The sequence below is a fragment of the Lepidochelys olivacea genome (genome assembly GCF_965140295.1).
Source record: "Lepidochelys olivacea isolate rLepOli2 genome assembly, chromosome: 14".
Taxonomy (NCBI): Eukaryota; Metazoa; Chordata; order Testudines; family Cheloniidae; genus Lepidochelys; species Lepidochelys olivacea.
This window is the reverse complement of record NC_140424.1, coordinates 28,228,236-28,247,260: the sequence shown is the minus strand read 5'-3', so window position 1 is coordinate 28,247,260 and position 19,025 is coordinate 28,228,236. Positions and strand designations below refer to the sequence as shown.

General features: G+C 53.0%; 1 protein-coding gene across 1 annotated transcript in view; it reads right to left on the bottom strand.

Moving 5' to 3' along the window:
* Positions 1-1,375: 1,375 nt before the first annotated feature.
* The window catches only part of LOC311531266 (C-type lectin domain family 2 member D-like), a gene marked incomplete at both ends in the record, with an annotated part of 432,379 nt that continues 414,729 nt past the window's right edge, over positions 1,376-19,025 (bottom strand). The window contains 4 exon segments of the mRNA XM_084648536.1: positions 1,376-1,414; positions 2,220-2,334; positions 3,973-4,076; positions 4,827-5,014. Coding sequence (XP_084504662.1) covers positions 1,376-1,414; positions 2,220-2,334; positions 3,973-4,076; positions 4,827-5,014 — 446 coding nt within the window.

Here is a 19,025-nt window from a genome sequence, read left to right as displayed (position 1 = left end):
CATTTAACAGCTTGCGCCTCTGAAGCTCACCGTAGTAATTTGGTTCAACTTCCCTTGCACAAGTGCTGAAGGGACGTTGCACGACATACATTTCAATTTGATGAATTTCTCTCTCACACTGCAACTTGTTCAGAAATGGAATCAGATGGCTTCGGAAACACAGGAAACTGCCTTTCCCCCTGGTGCTGAAGTGTTTCTTTTTCTTTCTATGTTTTGCTTTTCTTAGCAGAAGGTCCCAGAGGAGCCACCTGCTGTCACATTCAAGGTCATTTTCTGGCACTAGATTACCTGAAATACTTTCTGATACCCAGTCACATTTATAACTCTTTCACCTCTCCCACCCCAGCCCCATGAACAATCGCAACCTACCCAAACACCACGCAGTGAGATGGCCCATAGCCACTTACAGAGCTACAATAACATGAGATGTAAACACAGTGGTTAGAGGTCTATAAAATCATGAGTAGTGCAGAGAAAGTGACTAAGGAAAAGCTATTTACTTTTTCCCATAACACAAGAATTAGGGGCCACCAAATGAAATTAATGAGCACCAGGTTTAAAACAAATAAAAGGAAGTTCTTCTTCACACAGCGCACAGTCAACCTGTGGAACTCCTTGCCTGAGGAGGTTGTGAAGGCTAGGACTATAACAGGGTTTAAAAGAGAACTGGATAAATTCATGGAAGTTAAGTCCATGAATGGCTATTAGCTAGGATGGGTAAGGAATGGTGTCCCTAGCCTCTGTTTGTCAGAGGGTGGAGATGGATGGCGGGAGACAGATCACTTGATCATTGCCTGTTAGGTTCACTCCCTCTGGGGCACCTGGCGTTGGCCGCTGTTGGCAGACAGGATACTGGGCTGGATGGACCTTTGCTCTGACCCAGTATGGCCGTTCTTATGTTCTTAGCCAAAGAATACACTTTGTGACTTGAAAGAAAACCACACCTATGTAGCTCAGCTCTGCCGGCATGGTACTATTTAAAAGGGAGCACGCATGAGGATTTATGGCATTTAGAAGACACCTTTAATACTTAACATCTGAGCGATTGTTGGGGCACTTTGGAGGCTCTTGTGGCTGCAAAATAATCAGCTGGTGGCTGCATTTGAGAAATGCTGTTCTGGAGTCTAAATGAACAAGGCCTTCCCTTAGCCACATGCTGGGGAAATGAGGTAAGACTCCTTCTCATGAGATCACTCCCTCTCAGCTGCAGAGAAAAGCTTGACAACGTAACCCTGAGTTTAAAAGGTTCAAAAGCAGATGGCACATACGGAGTTTAAACGAGACACACTTATTGCTTGAGGGCCCCACTGCCTGATTTTGAGATCTTGGCTTGTTCAGGTAGGTGTGAGTTGTATAAGTGTCACTTCTAGGAGTCTCATTTTGAGCCCCTTTCGAGTGCGGTCTCTTTTCCCATCTGTCAAGGTTTCTTCCCCACTTTGAACTCTAAGGTACAAATGTGGGGACCTGCATGAAAACCTCCTAAGCTTACTTTACCAGCTTAGGTTAAAACTTCCCCAAGGTACAAACTATTTGACCCTTGGACTTCCACTGCCACCACCAAACGTTTAACCGGCTTTCTGGGAAAGTGTTGTTTGGAAACGTCTTTCCCCCCAAAATCCTCCCCAAAACCTTGCACCCCACTTCCTGGGGAACGTTTGGTAAAAATCCTCACCAATTTGCATAGGTGACCACAGACCCAAGCCCTTGGATCTTAGAACAATGACAAAAGCATTCAGTTCTTGAAAAGAAACATTTTAATAGAAGAAACAGTAAAAAGAAAAGGATCACCTCTGTAAGATCAGGACGGTAAATACCTTACAGGGTAATTAGATTCAAAACATAGAGAATCCCTCTAGGCAAAACCTTAGGTTACAAAAAGACACACGGACAGGAATATTCATTCTATTCAGCTCAACATATTTTATCAGCCATTTAAAGAAATCATAAGCTAACGCATATCTAGCTAGATTACTTACTAAGTTCTAAGACTCCATTCCTGTTCTGTCCCTGGCAAAAGCCTCACCCAGACAGACACAGACCCCTTTGATGTTCTCCCTCTTTCCAGCTTTTGAAAGTATCTTGTCTCCTCATTGGTCATTTTGGTCAGGTGCCAGCGAGGTTATCCTAGCTTCTTAACCCTTTACAGGTGAAAGGATTTTTCCTCTGGCCAGGAGGGATTTTAAAGGTGTGTACCCTTCCCTTTATATTTATGACACCATCACATACACCTCAGGTTTGCTACAGATCCACCGTCTTCCCATGTAGCACCGTGAGCTGCTGACCCCTTTCTCGTCGTTCAGATACGCGCAGTCACCTCCTCCTCTTAAGTGAAACCTGCCACACAGAAGCCAGGGAGCTGCAGTCAGGCAGAGGCTGGGCATTTCACACCAGTCCCAGCCAGGGGAGCCGTTCTCCACAGTGCAGGCCTGAGTGCGGAGCAGCTACTCTCCCAGCCCCTCAGGAGCAGAGCTCAGGACAGCAGGGGCTTTGCAGAACCGCTGCCTGTTCCTGACTCTCTATGCTGAGCAGCCCACAGGGGTGCTGAAGAATGGACAGTCCCCAGCAGGACAGAGAGAATTTGTTAGACTGATTGTCAAAAGGGACCGGCCCTCTAACAAGAGGGGCAGACCATCACCAGAACCAGACGACTGAGCAGGAAAAGCGGGGGACAGGAAGGATCTCGCCTCCTTGAAACACATGGAGCAGAACCAAGATGACACTGAAAGAAGAAATTGCATTCAGGGGTTTCCTTCTCCGTTGATCTATAACTCTTGAGCTTTCCATTGGGCATGGGGGAAAAAGAGAGTGTTGAAGAAGTTCCTTTGTGAAAGCATGTGTTCCTTGTTTGTAACCCTCACGTAAGTCTCCCAGAGTTCATCTGGTGTGGAGGGTGGAGCTCTAGGGACAACATGCCTCTCGGGAGATTTGGGAGGGTTCAGCACTGGTTTTGGATCCTACAGCAGCTGATCTGCAGGGTCCCACATCCTAAGGAGCATACCAGACAGGGAGTCTGTACCCCAGGAGAATGCCACAGAGGCTCGAACTCAGGACAGTGTCTGGTAGCTCTTCAGACCCAGTGAGGCTGGAAGCAGGTGGGATCCAAAGGTTGGGTCCAATACAGCAGAATGGGGACTGTCCATTGGGGAGCCCTGACCCAGCGCCAAAAGAGCCTGATTTTTCAAAGTACTGAAGTAACCCAGACCAGAGAAGTGGGGGGGGGTCTCCATCCCCCTCTAATGGCTGGCCTGCAAAAGAGCTTTATCAACCGGGGGGGAGTTTCAGTTAAAGAAGTGGATTCTTTCGCTCCTATGGCAGAGGCTCATGCTTCTACTGCTGAAGTCCCAGGGTTCAAGCAGCGCTGGTTTTGTGATCACACTTGGAGCCCACTGAAACCCATCGCGGGGTGTTGGGCAGCCATCACTACTGTACCCCGTTCCCGTGGGAGCCCCAGGCGTCCAGCACCTGTGAACCGCAGGCTCCTTTAACATCGGTGCCTTGTTGCGGATTCAGAGGCCTCACCAGCCAAGTCACTCAAACCTGCCGGCTGCAATCCCCAGCGGGACCTGCACCTGCCATGCAGTGCTCGGCATGCTGCCCTCTCTAGCAGCCACTGTTAACCTGAGCTCCCTGCTGCCTCCTTTCCCCAGGGGGGGTCAGACACCCCAGGGACCTTGCTGAAGAGGGCTGGGGGAGAACAGCGAGTGTCCCAGCTGAAATCCCAGCGCGCTGCGAGGGCATCTCTGGCTATGGCGGGCTCTGTCTCCGGCCCAGCACCGTGCTGCGGGGAGGAGCCGAGAGTTCAGGGACACGCCGGCTCCCATCGGTCTCCAATACACGCAGGACGCGAACGGACCAGGGTCGTGTCTGGTGGTTTCACTAGCACTGAATGGTGGATCTACCTGAGCTCAAACCGCTCAGACACCAGAATCCCCAAGCCCAGAGAATTAGTCCAGAGGGGTGAGAGAGACTCACAGGTGGTTGAATTTGGTGCCATTGGCCCATTTCCAGGGCTGACCCTGCTCCCTCCAGAGGCCGATCCAGTGGTCATAGACACCCTTATGGCGCAGCAGGAACGCCTTAACGAAAGCTGAGGGACAGCAGGTATCATCCCCACCTCCCCTGCTCCCCCCCACCGCCCCTCCAGGGCTCTGTGCTGCAGAGAATCCCAGTCACATATTGAAGGGTGCTCAGTTTATTTTCAGGGGGGATTTTCCCCTCCCTCTTGCAAAGCACAAGATCCCCCGGGCAGTCTTAACCCTCCCACCGCACACAGCAGCCCCACCCCAGTGCTCCCAGTCACCCACACCCCAAGTCCCCCTGAGCTGGGGGCAGCTGTTGGGTCTGAGCTCTCTGCAGAGACGTCTCTTCTCACAGAGCAGCCACCGCTCACCCCAGCAAGGCAGGAGGAGGGAGGGAGGCAAGCTGAAGTGGGAGGGGTCAATGTGAAAGGATCCCCTCCTCCCCCGCCTCCTCAGCTGGCTGCTCCTTTCCCATCCCCACAACAGGAGCACTGGCTGGGTTCTCAGTCCCACTCCAGCAGCCAGCAGGCCAGGAGATGCTTGAGCCAGCCCTGCCCTAGACAGAAGCTGTCTCCCTATTTGGGGAGGGGAGCAGCGGAGAATGGGCAATCCCTGTGATCACACACAGACAGTAGGGCCCTGGGCCCAGCCAGGGCTGGCGTTCAGCGGCTGGAAGTTCATTCACTCCGGCCTCCCAGCACGGGAGGGCTCACAGCTGCTCCTCACCCCACGGGGCAGAGCCCAGGTCCTGCTGCAGCAGCCATCCCTGTGCCCAGATTAGTGTCTGGCAACTCGAGAGTCTCTCACCGTTTCCTGCTCACTGTCGATCCCAGCCAGGGAGGCACCCGGGGCAGAGCAGCGGCTTCGGCTGTCGGTCCAGCTCCCTTCCGTCTCTGAGAAATAGTAGCATTTCCCTCGGTATCCCATCCAGCCGTCCGGGCACGAGGGGCTCGCAGGGGGGCACAGATCAGCTGATGAAAGCTGAGAGGTCAGCGCTGAGAATGAGACAGTCACATGGAGGGTAAGAATTGCAACGAGAATTGGGCATTTGACTGGTACAAAAATTGGTCAACTGACCAGTCAAATCTGTCAAAGAGTGGTCAGATATTTTAAAATACCAATTTATCAGAATTGGTTACCTCCCGCCAGGAAGAAAAAAGAGCAAGACGTCATTGTCTCCAGTAGGTTTAGCTTTCGATAGATATGGATCTACCTAATTTTTTAAAAAATGTACTTCACTGAGTTATTTTAGCTCAGAAAAAAAAGGCAAAACAATGAAACCAAGTTCTTGAAAACACCAGTGAGGCTCCAAGACGCAATCCGAAAGGCAGGCTGCCTCCTACCCCCAGGGCTCTCGCTGGAGCATTTGACTGCGGCCAAACAGGCAGTCAATTGACCGGCTTGCCAAGCCCATTGGGACCCCCAGCTGGGGCTGGTCCACTGCAATCAGATGCAGGGGGACGGAGACGTTTGTCACTGTAAATTTGCCTGGCAAGAAGGATTCCAGGGACACTCCCAGCCTGGGAGGGACTGACACAGCTCAGAGCATTTCACCCCAGGCACAAGATCAACAGCTGGACGTTCAACCTAGCAACAAACAGCAGGTGAACAACTGAGAAGAATGTGGGAACTTTCACTCAGGGACATGAAAGCCACAAGGGGGCGCCAGAAACCACAGCCACGGGAAGTGACCTGTTGCACTGTGGGCCAGGAATGATGGAACTTAATTCACCTCCTACCTGCAGACTTTTCTCTCCCCAAACACAGCAGCAAGAAAGGCACTTTCTGGAAGCCCTCATGGCAGTGTAACCCTTTCAGAGCCATGAAAGAGCAGCAGTGGGGTCACCCATAAGTGACACCAAAGAGGATTTGAAAGGCCTGTCTAGTTGAGAGGAGTTGAACTCAAACCCCTCCAGATGTTTTCGAGCACGTCACTTTTGTTTGCACTACAGTAACTCGGTAGCTGGTTTTCAAGCCTTCCCATGTGGCTGGCGCTCAGCGAGGAACAGACACTCTAAGTTGGGAAGAGTTAGGAAACGTGGCAGCGGTGATCAGAAAGCGAGCATGTGTTCACCTCACTCACAAGACATGTCTGACCCTGTAGATTTCACTGTCCAGTGCACGGTAGCCCACACCCCTGCCCTACTGAACTGAGCAGAGAAGTCAGTGACTAACAGTTGATGGCACAGGCTGTCTCCACCATCCATCTCCAGCTCAGATGCCACATGTTCTGCAGAGCTCCCTGCACCTGCAGGTGTGTAACCAACCCTAAGCTCACAGATTCCCACCTTACACAGTGAGAGCCAATGCTGCCCATTTCAACAGCCTGCCATTACAGCAGGGAGCTGGGATTCAGGGCCCATCTATATCAGAGCAATCTGCACCAGTATAATCACAGTGTTGCAGTGACATCCGGGCAAGCACCTCCTGGAGATGCGCTGGAGCAGTGCGGCTCGCTCTGGTAACTTCCTGCAGCGAACTGCACCAAGGCAAGCTGCTTTGTGCACCAGTGCAGTGCGTCTGCTTTAGCGGTTTGCACCAATTCAACTGCACGGATGTCATGACATCGGCACAGAGGATTCCTAATGCAGACAGACCTGGATTCAATCCCCTCTGCCAGCTGCTAAACCCTCCTGGGGCCCAGTGATCAGATCCCAGGACAATAGAGAAATCCCACCCCCGACAGTCCCCAGCACGCCCTGCCCCTGACAACGGGGGGATACAACAGGGTTCATGTTCACCGCAAACAGACGCCCTCTGCATGAGCACATGCTGTCTGGGCAGCCCCGGGGAGTGAATGGTGCTAAGGGACCCTTCATGGCCAAGCTCAGCGATTGGGGGGTTTCCACACTGCGCTGGTGGAGGGGTCTTGACTTAATTCTATGGCTCATTTCAATAACACGGCAGCACCTGCCGCCCAGCCACAGGCGTGACCTGAAGATCCAGGAAGGCCAAGCTGGTAACCTCAGAGCAACACAGGGAAGGCAAAGGGCTCAGGGTTGCGCTGCATCCTGTCCCACTGGACACCCTGGTCAGGGACTGCTTCATGGCGCGTGGCAAAGGTGACTTGGGTCCAAAGTGCTCAGAGATGGGCTGGGGGGGCTAATGTCAGTCAGATCGTCCTGACACAGAGAGTGCCCAGGTGCAGGGGTCTGGGAGAAAGATCCCCCAGGAATCCTCTGCCCCAGGGGCAGAAGCCGGACAGTCCGGGAGGAGAGAGTGAGTGTGGCAGGTCACGGGGGAATGGGATGCGCGGAGATCATAGATGGAGGGGAAGGGAGCGGGGCGGAAGCTGGGAACTCACCTGCCAGAGCAATGATGGCAGCAATCAACGCAGACCATACAACTATCACTGCAACCACAACTCTACAGGTTGGACTTTTCTTGCAGTTTCAAGGAGGGTCTGAAACAGAAAGACCCGTCAGGCAGGGCTGGGAGGACACATCTCACTGACAGCACCGGGGCTGGAGCTGCCCTGCAACATGCACCGTTCTTGTCTAGTTTTTGTAAAGCTCTCCAACACCACTTTCTACAAACCATTACCCTCTGATCCCACTGAGGGTTTCCAAAAGTTAGTGCCTGTCTCACCCACCGCAACCTGCAAGGTCTCGTGCCAGCAAAGGGAAGCTGCTCCCAGATCTGGAGCTGCATTCGCATGTCCTGAGGGCTGTCCTGCACCATGGTCACCACGGGCAGGTAGGTCATCAACCTCCATCTCTGTCCCAGCTGCAGGATGGCCTCTGGTTCCTGCTCCCTCAGGCACCTGGAGATACTGAAAAAGGGGTGGGGTTGGCAGAGCAGGAGAACACCCCATGAGGTTAAGAAATGGCAGTGAGAGCCTTTTCCCTCCCTGGGAGATTATGGTGTCCCTCTGTGGGGACTCCCTTCCTGGCAGATGCTAGTGAGCTATTGAAAGAGCTCAGCCTGTTTAGATTATAAAAAAGATTGGGTGGTGACATCATTGAAGTGTTGAAGTGACTTCATGGAGAGAAAATATTGGGTATTAAAGGGCTCATTAATCTATCAGAGAAAAGCATAACAAGACCCAGTGGATGGAAACTCAAAAGAGACCAATTCGTATTAGAAAGAGGGCACACATATTCAACAGTGAGGACGAATCACCAAAGGAAGAAACTAGAAAGGGAAGTGGTGGGAATTCCCCACCTCTTGATGTCTTCTAATGAAGACTAGATGCCTTTCTGGAACGTGTGTAGTCAAAAATTAGCTCCTATGCTCTACAGAAAGCATGTGATATGCAGGGGGTCAGATGACACGCTCTAATGGTCTCTTCTGTCCATAAAGTCTGCTAATTGATGAAAAATGAGCGTAGCATGGGGAGAAGCCTCTGATGTTTTACTGTGTTCGGCTTGAGCCCACAATGAACGCTCATTGAGAGGGGTGATCCAGGGGAAGCAGCTCAAACATCCAATGTGGCTGGACAGGGGCAGGACATCAGCACTGCAGGGGCGGGGTGGGTGTGGCAGTGACATCACAAGGGCCTTTGGCAGGACCTCAGCCTATTGGACAAAGGTGGTAGGGAGGCGATGACCTCACAGAGAGATCTTGACATCAGCCAGGCAGGACAGGGGTGCAGGACAGGGGCCACCTCGGAGATCCCTGTGGCTTTGCTTCAGCACGTCTCCTTCTCGAGGTCTCTCCTAGAGGACTGAGAGAGCATTCACTTTCACATTCGTGAGCGCAAGGAGGACCCTCTTCGGAGTTTTCTCCTTTTCTTTTAGTGGTTTTGCTCGAAAACAGACGTCCCTGTATAGAAGGTAAGAGCCTCGGAGAGGTTTGGAACCTGTTCAGTCTGATCCATCAGGTGTCGGCTGATTTTTAGGAATGGAAAACACTAGATTGCGGGGGCAGCATTTTATTTCCGACCTAAGACTTTGTCCCTTAGAATTACTGGGGACATTGGGGTTTCTCCTTTTTGTTTTCCCTTTTCCTGTCTCTCCCTCCTTTCTCGTCTTCTCTTGCATCTTTGTCCTTTTCCCCTGCTTTCCTTTCACCACCAGGACCTGTCTGTGCGTGTGGAGTTGGGGACGGAGGGGGGGAGGAGGGGTTGCACTCCAACTCTCATTGCGGGAGGCCCTCCCAAAGACATGTGGCTGGAATAATGCTCTAAGAGTGACTCCCTCCGGTGGTGACCCGGGACATCTGGTGAGAACTCTAAGCTTTCTGCTTCTCAGAGTCTCAATGCTGATTGGGGGAGTTTGGGGCTATTGTGAGGGAGGAGGCTCAGGTCCTTGTGACCCTCTTTTAAGACCAAGGAAATAGGGCGTAACCAAACATGTATTTGATTGCTCTTGCCGCTTTTCTCCATTCATTGTCTTGGAGTAATTCACGATTCTCTCTCTAATGGGCTAGTTCTTCTAAAATACTTACTAAAGAATTAGGTTTTAATAAAGCCAAATGCAACCCCATACCTCCAGTAACAAAGGAGTCAGGCGGCACCCTACAGAATTGGGGACAATCCGCTGGAAAGCAGTGACCCTGAAAAGGATTTTGGGGTCATAGTGGACAAGCTGTTCAACATGAGCTGTCAATGTGAAACTGTGTTAAAAAAGGTTAAAGCCATTCTTGGCTGGATAGAGTAGTGAGGATGGAAAGGGAAGTGAAAGAGCATTGGTGAGACTGATGTTGGAATGTTGAATCCAGTTCTTGTGTCCACATTTTGAATATTATGTTAAAACAATTGGAGAGGGTGCAGAAAAGATTCATAACTGAGTGATGGGGATGATGCCCTATTATGAGACATTGAAAAAGCTCAATCTGCTTAGTATATACAAGAGAAGAATGAGAAGTGAGTTGCTTGACTTCATGGAGAGAAAATGTTGAGTATAAAAGGGCTCTTTTATGTCTCAGAGAAAGGCATGACAAAACCCCATGGATGGAAGCAGAAATCAGAAAAAGGATAATGACAATAAGACCCAGATTTGTAAGAGGGTGGTGTTAGGGGGCTTATTCCTTCACCCACTTACTTCCCTGGTCCTTCTCACATGAACAGAGAGCAACAATACCCGAAGTCCAAAGGTGCAAACAATTCGATGTTTATTGGGGTGAACTTCCAGCAAGCATGATTCCAGTTTCCTTCCTTAGTATCCTCCTTCCCAGCTCTGACACCACAGAGCCTTACACCTATGTCCCTGTTCCGATTCCTGCCCTTAGCCAAGCATGATTCCAACTTCCTTACTCCCATTCCCTGTTCCCATTTCCCCCTTTAGCAAAACATGATTCCAATTTTCTTACCCCCATTCCCTGTTCCCATCTCCCCCTTTAGCAAAACATGATTCCAATTTTCTTACCCCCATTCCCTGTTCCCATCTCACACACCCACATGCCCACCCCCACCCACACCCACACCCCCCATTGACTACAGATTATATAGTAAAACTTGAGTTCTGCTTAGCTATACCTTAACCAATCATTTTCCTGAAATTTAACTAACCAATCCTAACATATTGTAACATGATTATGTAACCAATTATATCCCACCACCTCAATTAGTTTACACCTAGCAAAATTAATTATACAGCAGACAGGAACAATCACAGAACCAGACAGAGATTATACAGACAAACAACAGCAAAGTGGGAACTATAATGACAAAACAATACAGAAGTGAGGATTTCACATCCCAGCTATTGATAAGTGAGTTCTTGCCAGACAGGATGCTATCAAACTAAGTTTCCTTTCACATTTTCTAGGCACTTCCCTTTCTCTGGAGGTGATAGGAATACAGTCCTGTCCTGATAGTGCCTAACAGCCCAATAGCACCTTATTTCAATGTGACTAGTTTGGAATGTGAGGATGTGACCCTTCGCTTCCCAGCTTATGGCTGCCTCTGCTGCTTAGCCAAAGGCCTTAGCCGAAGAACAGGGCCTCAGACTGTCACAGTAAGAGAAGGCCCTTACACCAGCAGACAGTGATTTTGATTCTTTCTTTTATACCTCTATCACTAGCCAAGTGATAAGAATACACCTAAATTCTTAGAGTATAGGCCTTTACAGACAGGCCTGAATATCTATATCCTAACAGGTGGTTTGTCATTGGCACAAAGTACCAAGAGAAATGATGGCTTCTCCATCTCTTGATCTCTTCGAATAAAGACTAGATGCCTTTCTGGAAAATGTTTGAGTAAAAGAAAAGCCCAGCTCTTCTGACATACAGGAGGCCTTAGGATACGCAGGGGATCAGATTAAATGCTCGAATGGTTCCTTCTGGCCATAAAGTCAACTAACTTGTGAAAACCTAATTGCGGCCTGGGGAAGAACTTTTGTGTTCTACTATGTAGTCGGTGTCACCCCACAAGGAAGTGACATTGAGTGGGGTGATCCAGGGGAAGCGGCTGAAACATCCAATGTAGCTGGACAGGGGCAGGACATCAGCACTGCAGGGGAGTGGTGGGTGTGGCAGTGACATCACAAGAGCCTTTGGCAGGACCTCAGCCTATTGGACAAAGGTGGTGGGGAGGCGATGACCTCACAGAGAGAACTTGACATCAGCCAGGCAGGACAGGGGTGCAGGACAGGGGCAAGCTCGGAGATCCCTGTGGCTTTGCTTCAGCACGTCTCCTTCTCGAGGTCTCTCCTGGAGGACTGAGAGAGCATTCACTTGCACGTACGTGAGCGCAAGGAGGACCCTCTTTGGAGTTTTCTCCTTTTCTTTTAGTGGATTTGCTCGAAAACAGACGTCCCTGTATAGAAGGTAAGAGCCTCGGAGAGGTTTGGAACCTGTTCAGTCTGATCCATCAGGTGCTGGCTGATTTTTAGGAAAGGAAAACATTAGATTGTGGGGGCAGTATTTTATTTCCGACCTAGGATTTTGTCCCTTAGAATTACTGGGGACATTGGGGTTTCTCCTTTTTGTTTTCCCTTTTCCTCTGTCCCTCCTACCTTTCTCTTCTTGCTTCCTTTGTCCTTTTCCTCTGCTCTCCTCCCACCACCAGGAGCTCTGTGTGTGGAGCGGGGTCTGGGGGGGTTGTGGGAGGCCCTCACAGAGAGGTGAGACTGGACTAGTGCTCCGAGAGTGATCCCCTCGGTGGTGACCGGGGCCATTCTTTGGGCTATTTAATGAGAACCCTTAGCCTCCCACCCCTCAAAGTCTCAACCTTGATTGGCTGAGGAGGGGGCTATTGACAGGGAGGAAACTCTGGTCTTTGTTGTTCTCTTTTATGACCAAGCAAATAAGTCGCAATCAGTTATACGTTTGACCAATGTGGATGCTGCTCTCCATTCATTGTCTCGGAGCAGTTCATGATCCTCTCGAACATTCCAGTTCTTCTGAAATAATTGCTGAATAATTACTATGAACAATTGTTGGTCTGTAGCTCATTTGAGAGTAATTCTGCTACTGACTGGCTGCATCAGCTAAGACAAGTCCCTGCTCCTTTCTCAGCCTTCGTTTCTCCTTCTGTCAAGAATGAATAACAATCCTCTCCCACCTACCTCACCATGGGTGGATGCTGGGGATCCACTGAACAGTGTCACTCGGAGCAGTGCAGACTAGGGGGTGTCCTATCACACTGAGCCATATCAGATTATAACCTAATATTCAATTTGATTTGTATTTTATTGTTTTGAATTTGTGAAAAGCAGCAACTACTTAGCTCAGAGTGAAGCATCTCATCCAATTTTCTAGAGCATAGTGTCTCCCCTTTGTGTATGACGAGACAGTTGAATGCACTGTGACGGACAGGAGATGCTCTTGTTTTGCAAACAGATATTTTTGCAAAGAATTTTCATCCTACTTGTTATGATTTCAAGAAACAAAGTGGTTTCGTTTGAATGGATTTTCTGACAGAAAAAGGTTTCCATGAAAATGTTCACCCCTTATTTCCTGGGCCTTATCCGCCTCTGGGGGGTTGTTGTCTGTTAGTTAGAACAGGAATCAGGACAGTTGTCTTCTCTTTCTGGCTCCGTCACCGCTTCGCTGTGTGACACCTTGGGTAGGTCCAATGGGAACAGGGTCAATTCTCTAACTCCAGGCAGCAGGAAGCCTGGGTGAGATAAGGGATGTTAAGGCCATCTGCGAAGGAGAAAGGGATGTTTCCAGGTGTTGAATGTCAAGAACTCTAAACTTTGCTAAAATGGATAGTCTCGAGAAACAAGAACTAGTTGGGGCCAAACTTTAACCATTGTCTTTTATAAAGCCCATTCAGGAATGTGAGTCCCAGAGAGCCATAGAGAGGGGGAGCAACTTGCCCAAAGTCCCACAGATCAAGAGGCAGCAATGGAAGCAGGAGTGACACTCTCTCTCAAAGGCAGGGGGACCAGACATTAGGGCCTGGTTGCAATTGCCAGCTGTGGGAGGGAGTGTGCGGCAGTGGTCAGTGAAGGGGTCCATCCATGGCTCTGACACTCGGTGTGACCCTGTGGTCGCAGCTGAGGCCCGTTTGCCGTCAGTAGGGTTGGGGTCCCATGGCTACAGCCCAGTGGGTTTGGGAGGCTCCAGGAAGGTGAGTAAAATGCTGGGATGTCAGGATCCTGGAGGCGCTGTCACCTACGCCCTAGGGCCGTGTTCTGCACCCCCTGCTGCTGGCTGAGTTTCTCCGTCCCTTGGCAATAAGACAGACTCTTGTTTTCACAGCCAGTCGATCGCCCTCGTGTCATCACCCTGCCTGCTGGCTGGGCAGGGTAACTCCTGAGGTCACCACCCTCTCCAGCCTGCCTTGGGCTTGGAGAGTGAGGAGGAGGGTGAGGGACGTCTGCTGACCCTGAACATCCGCCATCCATTGTACCATCACTGAGAGCACGTGAGTGGCATTCGGGTTCCTCGGTGTGTTCCCCTCTCTGTCTGGGGGAGAGACTATCTCCAAAGGGGGATTTCATTTGCAAACAGCCCCCAAGAGCCCCTCACTCTTAGGCCAGGCAGGGGCTTCTCCAGAGCCGTCTCCAGTGTGTTTGGAAAGGTTCCAGCAATGGGGCTTCCCAGCCCTTCCCCTCCCAGCCCTTCCCTCCCAACCCTTCCCCAGGCTGAGAGTCTCTGAGGTGAGCCAGACCCTGTGAGCTGCTGAGCCTGGAAATCAATGGGGAATGAGGAGGGCTCTGTGCTTCCTGTGCCGAGGGCCTTTGTGACTTTGATGTGAGGAATGATTTCCCAGGAGAAGTCCGGACTCCTGGCTTCTGTTCCTTCTCTAGCCTGGGTGGGAGAGTGGCCTGGGACGACAGGAGGGGACTGCTTCTCCAGAGTAACCGATGGTCTTTGGGACTGACCTCATTGCTGGAAAAGGATGAGACTTCCTGGCTATTGCAGCAGCAGGGATTACGAGGGGGAACGTTGGGAGCGGATCATGCAATGAACTCCTGCCCGTGTGTGTAGATGGCACTCCCTGCACTCCTGTGCGGGCAGAGGGGGCGGCTGTGGCTGGAGCAGGGAGGAGGAGGGACGGAAAAGGCCCAGGAGTGAAAGGCTGCCTTGAGCCCAGTCTCACCCCTGCTCCCCGCTCGGTTCCAGGATGGCCAGGCTCCTGCGGATGTTGCGGAGGAAGGCTCTGCAGGTGGCCCCAGAGCCTGAGGGAAGCAGCTGCCGTCTTCCCAAGGGGCAGAGCAACCCCTGCATCCCTGCTGGCGGGGAAGCAGGTCCCATCCAGGCCAGACGGCGGAAGTGCCCGGCCTTCTGGAAAAGGACCCCGGCTCCCGGCGCAGGCGCCGAGCTGGGAGAGGCCCCGACTAGGCCCCAATGGAGCTGGCCCAGGCTGCGGTTTCGCAGACAGGACCCATCCCAGGAGGGGCGCCGGGCAGGGTGGCTCTGGGGCTTGTTGTGTGGGCAGCAGCGGCCCCAGGAGCCCAGACCTCGTTCCCATCAGGAGGCATCGCCCTGCCCGGTCTCTGAGGACCTTCCAGCCCCTGCAGGCCAGGAGGGGGAAGGTCCCTGTCCCAGCACGGGCAGCTCAGCATGGGACAGTGGCAGCACCTGGGCATCTGGCAGCAGCCAGGCCGATGGAGGCCACTGCTTTGTTCCAGGTGAGGAGCCGGGCTGGGCTCCGGGAGGGCTGAGGACGGGATGTGAACACCCTGGGCCCAGATGCTCTCCCAGGGATACGGGGGGGGGGGGGTCCCAGCCCAGGTGTCTGGCCTGAGCCCCGCGAACCCCACGGACAGCAGCAGCCATCACACAGCTGCCCCTTCCGCACGGGGACCTGGGGGTGGGGGCATGAAGAGCTGCTGCCACTTTGGTCCTTGCTGCTCCAGGGCCGGGGGAATCGGCACCTCCCCTGGAGTCCTGGCCAGTGGAGGGGGGCTCTGCTCTGGGCTTCTGCAGCTGTTGGGGGCTGAAGGCATCCCTGAGAGGGAAGTTTGGGGCCCCATCTGCCCTGGGTGCCTGAGGTGGGAAGGGGGGTCTTGAATCCTGCTCTGCCCACCACGCCCCTGTCCTTCCCTCCCTGGTGCAGGGACCCCCCTGGATTCGGAGCAGGAGGAAGGGGTGGACGTGGCCAAAGATGAAGCTGCTCTCAAGGTCATCCGAGAGCAGCTCCAGTGCAGAGATAAGGTACAAATGTTCCCCACTGGGCTGGAACCAAGATTGCCCTGTCCCTTCCCAGGATCCCCACCCCCTGCCGAGGGTCTTGTGCCTCCTGATCCACCACCCCCAATGGGACCCTTTTACATCCATAATGTGGGACCCCCAAGATGGGGGTGTCCCACAACAGCCAAAGTCATCTCCCCCCACAGGCACTGTCCCAGTTCCTGATCCTGCTTGTGTAGGAGTGGTGGGGGATTTGGACAATAGGTGGGTCCCCACAATCCCCCATTGAGGCCTGAGCCCTGGAGCTGGTGTGGGTGGGGCAGGAAGGTCCCTCATTAACAGGTTCTCTCTCGCTATACCCCACTCCCGGTGGGTACAGGATGAGGGGCAGCAGCTCCTGTTCCTTCAGGCCATCTACCCCGCATGTCTGGCTGCACGGGAGAGAGGGGAGGACACGCTGGAGCCGCGCTGCTGCAAGGCGGCTGTGGTGAAGAGGATCGTGGTGAGTGAGACACGCCATACGGCAGCTGGAGGGAGGGGGAGAATTTTGGGGCTGGGGGGCAGCTGAGAGTGGGGGACAAGGAATCTCATGGTCCCAGCTCAGTCGTCGGGATGGGGCTGAATGGAGGCAGTTTTGACAGGGAGGAGGAGAGAAGGGGATTGGGAGTGAGCTGGGCAGGAATCCGAGAAGGGGGACAAGTCGGATGGGCAGGAAGGAATTGGAGGAGCGGGAGGTGGTGGGGGATCCTGCTGGCCATGTGGGGCACTGGCTGTGTCATCTCCTCACTGGGAGGCGTCAGTCGGGCCTGAATCTCACACGCTCCTTTGTCTCTTTCACGTCTCACAGGAGCTCATCGAGGAGCTTCCCGATGACTCGTCACCCAGCGCCGTCCTCGCCCACTCCCTGGCTGCAGTGGGCTACCTCTGGTACTGAGACAGCCCCACCCCCCCACCCTGCCGGCTCCCCTCACCCCAGTGCTGCTCAGGCCCAAGGCTGGGAGTCACTGTCACTGTCCCTCCCAAGTCACCTCCCAAGAGTGGCGCCTCTGGCAGAGATGGTGGGGTGGGGAGGGTCACTCTCTCCTGGCAGGGCTCTTCTTTTCACTCCCATAACATGACAGGGGCCTTGGGGAGGGGCTCATTCCCGGGCTCCGGTACAGGAGGGGCAGCAGGCTCCAGGGAACAGCAGCTATTCCTGTCCTGCCACTGTCTGTCTGGGACACCTTGGCCTTGTCATTCCCTAGCAAAGTGCCTCAGTTTCCATTCTCGCCAGACTGTGCCTCTATCCCTGTGGCTTGGTGTCTGTCTTGGCGGCAGTCCCACCCAGTACTGCACAGTCTAATACCAGCTCCTCTCTCTTGCCAGCACCATGAAACCTGCCCTGGAGCCAGCCCTAGAGACCCACCTCTTGCGAGCTGCCCTTCACTCCGTCTTCACCCTAGGCACGGAGAAGGACACCACCGGCATCCAGGTACTTTCTCCTCCATCCTCCTCCTCTTCCAGAGTAGTCCTTGGTCCCTACTCCCTTGATTCGCTGGAGCTCCAGATTTAGGGGTGGGGTAGTGGAGATGGAACAAGCTGCAGGCTTGGATCCTTCCCTCCAGCAGGGAAGAGATTACCCCTCCCTGGGGGATTTTTCTTTCTTTCTTTCTTTCTTTCTTTCTTTCTTTCTTTCTTTCTTTCTTTCTTTCTTTCTTTCTTTCTTTCTTTCTTTCTTTCTTTCTTTCTTTCTTAAGCCGTGTTTGGCCCAGAAGCCCAGGTTCCATCCATAGCAACTTGGCTGTTTCCTACTCTTCTGCCTACAAGGCCCTCTGCAGAGACCTGCTAAGCTCATGGATTAAAGGTCCAGGGGTCATCAATTCTTGCAAATTGCCTGCAGTGGGATGTGAAGGAGAGAGGCCAGGAGATGTGTTTGGGAGTCTCCCCAGTGCTTCCCAGAGACCCCTCTTCCCATCCTGTGGCAGGTGTAGGCCCAGGTTCCCTAAGTCTGACCCATGCTTTGCAGACTCTGCACAAAGTCATCCCAGAGGTCCTGGATGCCATGCTGGGGAACCTGCTGGCAGAGTCCCCAGACACAGACAGGCTCCACTTCATCTTGGAGGTGAGCCCCATTTCACCGTAACTCTTTGGGGGACTGGTAAGGAGAGACTGGAAGATCCATTTTCTACTCTGTCCTCCTAGCTGGTCCCCAGTGGGCCGTCCTTGGTTGGTGGGTCAGTGCAATGTAGTGTCAGGTCCTTCCTTCTTGAGGAACAGAGGAAGGAGCTGGGACTCCAAGCCAGAGCTCTGCCTGGTTCTGCTGAGCACTAAGCACAGGGCTCCTGGCTGTCTTGGGGAGAGAGAGTCTGAAAATCCACCCTTCCCCCTCCCCTCCAACACACAGAGCCCATGAGATTAGGGAGCTACTTCTCAGAGAAGAGGCACATGCTCCTTCCTAGAGAAACAGGAGGGCCCCAGGGAATCAGCCCTTCCCTCTGATCTGCTCTGAAATTCCTGGGGGGATTGTGCTCTCAGTCACTCCCTACTTCCCCCCAAGGATTTGCATAGCAGGGAAGGGCCGAGGGTTCAGTCTTCTTTCTGGTGAACTGTTCAGGAATCAGGAATTCTGGGAGGATGGGACCAGCCCCTAGATTGTCCCAATCTAGAGAGATGCGGAGAAGTTGTGACCTGAAGGGTACAAGCTGCATCCTGGGGGAAAGAATCCCCTTCTAAAGCTCTGCCATCAAGGACTCAGCTATTTCCCCCTGCGCAGAATGTCTCAGGCCCCTGGGGCTGGAGGCGTGGCGGGCTCATTTGTAAAGCAGGAGCAGCTGGCCACTGAGTCTGATCTGCCTCCTTTCCCCACAGCATGTCAACCTCTGGGTCGTGTCCAGGGTGTCGCAGGAGCGAGCCAGGGCCATCAGGAGCAGCACAGCCCTGCTGAGATACACAGTCACTCTCCCTGAGTTTGACGTAAGTGAGCTCCGAGCCCAGCTTGCTGGCTCCAGGCGGAGGCGGGCTGGCTCCAGTGGGCTGCAGGATCTGCTGCTGCTCCCGGGGCTGTGGCTTAGGAGGGTTCTTCATGGGGAGGCAGAGTCAGAGCAGGACTGAGCTAGCTTGAGTCAAGTTCTTCTTGTCCTGGTTCAGTGTTGACCCTGGGCCTTTAAGGGGACCATGCTCCAGCCCCTGCTTGGCATCCCGGGCTCCCTTGGCAGCAGAGCAAATGAAGGTTCGATCTCAAGCTCCTCTCCCCCAGCATCTCCTGTAGAGGGGCTAAGGGGAAGGAGCCCTCTGGCCCAGGGCAGACAGGGAGCTGAGAGGAAAATGCTGATGGAGTCCCCTCTGCTCTCCCTTCCATTAGATCTCAGCCGAGTTCCCTCAGATGGGTCGCCATGTGGCCCAGCTGGCTCTATTTGTCAGCGATCCAGACAAGGACATCAGCCGGCAGGCCAGGGAGGGGACTTACCGGCTCTACCAACTGCTGCTCCAACAGAAGGGTAAGGAACCCAGCTGGGACACGGAACCCAATAGGGGACTGAGAGTGACCATATGTTGATA